Source organism: Neoarius graeffei, chromosome 24 (assembly GCF_027579695.1).
Source record: "Neoarius graeffei isolate fNeoGra1 chromosome 24, fNeoGra1.pri, whole genome shotgun sequence".
Taxonomy (NCBI): domain Eukaryota; kingdom Metazoa; phylum Chordata; class Actinopteri; order Siluriformes; family Ariidae; genus Neoarius; species Neoarius graeffei.
In genome coordinates, this window is record NC_083592.1 from 40,218,214 (window position 1) to 40,223,213 (window position 5,000).

The 5,000-nt window shown below is 36.7% G+C and overlaps 1 protein-coding gene across 1 annotated transcript; it reads left to right on the forward strand.

Moving 5' to 3' along the window:
- The first annotated feature begins 2,122 nt into the window (after positions 1–2,122).
- On the forward strand, positions 2,123–3,005 carry LOC132872943 (C-X-C motif chemokine 11-6-like). The gene is made up of 4 exons (XM_060908086.1): positions 2,123–2,236; positions 2,334–2,460; positions 2,553–2,642; positions 2,739–3,005. Exons 1-4 carry the CDS (start codon positions 2,179–2,181, stop codon positions 2,749–2,751), a joined length of 288 nt encoding a protein of 95 aa, XP_060764069.1. The 5' UTR covers positions 2,123–2,178; the 3' UTR covers positions 2,752–3,005.
- The last annotated feature ends 1,995 nt before the right edge of the window (positions 3,006–5,000 follow it).

Sequence of the window (5,000 nt, forward strand, 5' to 3'; positions counted from 1 at the left end):
AAGGAAAATGTCAGGACATCTGTCCATGAACTGAATCTCAAGAGAAGGTGGGTCATGTAGCAAGACAACGACCCTAAGCACACAAGTCGTTCTACCAAAAAATTGTTAAAGAAGAATAAAGTTAATGTTTTGGAATGGCCAAGTCAAAGTCCTGACCTTAATCCAATTGAAATGTTGTGGAAGGACCTGAAGCGAGCAGTTCATGTGAGGAAACCCACCAACATCCCAGAGTTGAAGCTGTTCTGTACGGAGGAACGGGCTAAAATTCCTCCAAGCCGGTGTGCAGGACTGATCAACACATACCGGAAACATTTAGTTGCAGTTATTGCTGCACAAGGGGGTCACACCAGATACTGAAAGCAAAGGTTCACATACTTTTGCCACTCACAGATATGTAATATTGGATCATTTTCCTCAATAAATAAATGATCAAGTATAATATTTTTGTCTCATTTATTTAACTGGTTTCTCTTTATCTACTTTTAAGACTTGTGTGAAAATCTGATGATGTTTTCAGTCATATTTATGCAGAAATATAGAAAATTCTGAAGAGTTCAGAAACTTTCAAGCACCACTGTACTTTCTGCTACAGAGAAGACAAAGCTTAAAATTCAGTGCACAGTCCTTTTTTTTTTAAACGAACAGTTGATGTTGTCTTTCAATGTAAGAAATTTAATAAATTCACAGTCATCACAGTGTAGCACGATGGACAACATCATGTGCAAAAATCAAACTTTTTTAAAGAAAAATTTATGAAGTGGTGGATATTTGACCTTACCAATATTTACTAATGACTCTATCTAAAGATAAAAAAGTACCAAAGTTGGTTTAAAGCTCTGACATTTTGTTGAAGTAGAGTTAAGGTTAAGCATGTGTATATTTGAACTTCTGTTGTTGCATGATTTCAATGATAATCTGAACATTTCCTATCCAGGACACACACGTGTATATTTAATATCCCAGTTCATTTCCACTGAAAAGAGAAATAATGACGTTTCAATTTCATTTGCTGCTTTCAGGAGACACATGCAATTACCCTCATGCACTTTGACACCATTGCGGCTGCAAAAACAGTTCTCCTTTCTCTGTAAGCCTACTATTCCACAAAAACCCCAGACAAACAATTTCCACAGTGAAATCAGCAACACAACAAATCCATCTGAAATTCAGAGCAGAACATTTCACTGCACATAGAAAGATGAAAAGTGATTTCAGAGAGAAAAAAGTATGAATGTGTGAATATACGGTATATGCTAAATATCTAGCTTTTAAGTGCATACACAGTTGTATATTTTACTGTTTCAAAGATGAATAATGTTCAGTTGAATGCAGCATGGTCTCAAGTGAGGAAAAATCAGATTCCTCAGTTTGTATAAAATGTTAGAAAGATGAACATAAGGGTTAGGGGTGGGGTTAACGCTCGGACCTTTGGTTAGAGCTTCATTCCTATGAAATCCAGAGGTGGGATTTATGAAAGTATATTTACTTTGTTCCTCGACTTAAGTTTATTTTACTCAGCTTTTTTTTTACTTCCATCCTATATTTCAAAGGAAAAAATCTCTATTTTTTTTGTCACTATGTTTTCAACCACAACCTGGTGATGTTATATTTGTAAAGTCATAAGGTGATATTTCAGCATCAAACAGCTGCAAGCAGTTGATCAGAATTGGTAATCAATTTAAACTTGAACAGATGTGAGAGCAAAAATAAGACCTGATGTGTAACAATCACAGTTATTATTGTGGGAGCGAACATTTGAGAGATTAGCAATGAAACTGTTGTTATTTCACCTTCACTAATATGAAAAGTTCATGATTGCTCCTTCAACTTCTGATAAATTTTGCACAGAATCTAGATGTAAAGTTTGCCATACGTCAGATTTAGTAATAAAGTTGCAGACTTCATTAAATGAAAACCCAAACACAGTGAGTAAATTTAGACTCAGTCAATGCTGACTATCAGATAAACCATTTCTAAGAAATAAGAAAGTGAGCTCCAGAGGAAGTACGACTGAAAGTAAAAGTGATTCTCCAAAAGGAAGGGAGATGGGAAAACACCGATCTGAGCATATAAAAGAGGAGGAAACACACTCGTTCACTCACATCATCAACAAGCATCAAGAAGAAAATCATCACCAGAATCTTCAGAGCATCGAGTGTGTTCAAGAGCGAGAGGAAAATGAAGTCTGCTGCAGTTTTTCTTGTGTTTGCCTGTCTACTTATTGTTCATGTACAAGGTAAGATTCTTCATCCTCATCTGCACCTCTTTTCATAATAAACAGGATTCAACAGAGTTGTAAAAACTCCAAATCTACAATTTCCTTCTGTTTGCAGGACAGGCCAAGATCAGCGTATCGAGGTGTTTGTGTCAGGGTCCTGCAGCTAACACAGTTCGTCTACAACGGATTGCCAAGATTGAAGTTTACCCTGCTAGTGCATCTTGTGAAAATGTGGAAATCATGTAAGTTCAATGAAAGCTAACATCCAAAACAATGTATAATACAACTGAATTTAATTCTATTGAGTTTTCTAACTTGTTATTTATCTCTGTAGTGTCACTCTGAAGAACGGTGCAGGAAAAAAATGCTTGAATCCAAAATCTGAATTTACTCAGAAATACATCAAGACAGCGTTAGAAAAAAGGTGGGTTCATTTTATTACATAGTGTGAGAGCTTAATATTCTTCTATTATCGATATAAGAGACAAAACTAAGTTGTAAAATGTGCTTGTGTTTGCAGGAGTGCAGAGTAAAGCGTGCACCGTGTCATTACTGAACAGAAGTGGAAGAAGAGAGCACAGAGACAGCTTGATTCAAACATGTTGTAAAAAGTGTACATATGATATGTCTGAGGTTTAATTTATAAGAGTTACTTGTGTATATTGCTGGATGTATATAGTTTTTGACAAAACATGCATTATTCTTTAAAATATTGTGTTGTTTTGGTATCCAAACCTCCTAAATTATAATAAAATCAGCACATAACAGTGCTTAAAAACTACAGAAAGCAATACAATGTGTTTCTTATGTGCAAGATATCAAATATATTTTTATACTTTTTGCCCAGTATCAGGTCAGTATGATTTCTAAGTGTGAACTGAGATGAAAACTGACTCTTCATTCATGTTATAACACAAATGTTAGACGCTATTATTAATGAGATAATGAGAGGACAGGAGGAGGAGAGGTCCTTACCAAATCCACACCCACACCTACAGCAGAGATATTCAGCAAACTGCACACACACACACACACACACACACACACACACACACACACACACACACACACACACATCACTGAAACACTGAATTCAGCAGTGAATAAAACACACCTGTGAATTTTTAAAAATGATATTAAAAGCACCATGTGTTCATTCGCTCTCTGATAAATACTCAGTGAATGGTATTGTTGATATTGTCTCATTACTTTATGTTCATAATAATTCTCACATGTGAACTAAAAGGAAATTTCCACACAGTTCATGATATTCGGTGGCATGGTGGTGGTGACGTGGGGATTGCTGCTGTCTCACAGCTCCAAGTTCTCCAATAGTCTTGAGTTGGGTTGAGATCTGGTGACTGTGAAGGTCATGTCATATGATTTACATCATTTTCATCATCATCATCCAGTCATATTCAGTGAGCCCCAGTGACTGTATATGTGAGTGGATGTTGTATCAGGAAGTTGAACATGAAGCCAAAATATCTGACATCCTCTAGTGGCTGGCTGTAGTACTTCCACAAATTAGATTGAGCATTTTGCATATTAATTAATGAATAATGCTGCATTTACCACTAGATATCGTGTTCAATGCCACATTTTTAGCTGCTCTTCAGGTAACAGCTCTTAACGTCCACACTACCAGCACGAAGGAGGGGTTTGTAGAGATGTTTCATCATAGGATAAAGATGATCAGTCAGAAGAAGTGTGGACTGATTTGGAGCGACTCTTCTGTCTAAGGGGACAAGTGGAGCAAAAGCAGGGCAGTAAAATGCCCCAACAGTGTAACAGAGCTTCCAGATTTTCCTTTAATTTGTCACACGTGTGTATGCACACATTTCTGAAGATTTGATCATTAACTACATCCACGCTGTTATGAAAAATAAATAAGAATCCCTGTTTTAGAAATAACTTTCATGAAATGACAATAAGATTCACTGAATGATCACATTACAGGGTGGACATGTTTTACAGAGGTGCTTGAAAATTTGTGAATGCTTTAGAATTTTCTATGTTTCTGCATAAATATGACCTAAAACATCATCAGATCTTCACACAAGTCCTAAAAGTAGATAAAGAGAACCCAGTTAAACAAATGAGACAAAAATATTATACTTGGTCATTTATTTATTGAGGAAAATGATCCAATATTACACATCTGTGAGTGGCAAAAGTATGTGAACCTCTATGATTAGCAGTTAATTTGAAGGTGAAATTAGAGTCAGGTGTTTTCAATCAATGGGATGACAATCAGGTGTGAGTGGGCACCCTGTTTTATTTAAAGAACAGGGATCTATCAAAGTCTGATCTTCACAACACATGTTTGTGGAAGTGTATCATGGCACGAACAAAGGAGATTTCTGAGGCCCTCAGAAAAAGCATTGTTGATGCTCATCAGGCTGGAAAAGGTTACAAAAACATCTTTAAAGGAGTTTAAACTCCACCAATCCACAGTCAGGCAGATTGTTTACAAATAGAGGAAATTCAAGACCATTGTTACCCTCCCCAGGAGTGGTTGACCAACAAAGATCACTCCAAGAGCAAAGCATGTAATAGTCGGTGAGGTCACAAAGGACCCCAGGCAGTGGCGGATTTAGCAAATTGGGGGCCCCAGGCAAAGGTATGTATGGGGCCCCCCCTCATCCGATCCGAAGCAAAAAAATAAATAAATAAAAAATGTACCGAATGCATGGTGGATAGGCAGGTAAAGCTAATCTATAGGGAAGTAAAGGTTGGAGAGGAGAAAAAAACATTCATTCATTATCTCTAGCCGCTTTAT

Coding starts and splice junctions, on each gene's coding strand:
- LOC132872943 (XM_060908086.1), top strand. CDS start 2,179: ATGAAGTCTGCTGCAGTTTTTCTTGTGTTTGCCTGTCTACTTATTGTT. Junction 2,237..2,333: donor ACTTATTGTTCATGTACAAG/GTAAGATTCTTC, acceptor TTCTGTTTGCAG/GACAGGCCAAGATCAGCGTA. Junction 2,461..2,552: donor TGTGAAAATGTGGAAATCAT/GTAAGTTCAATG, acceptor TTATCTCTGTAG/TGTCACTCTGAAGAACGGTG.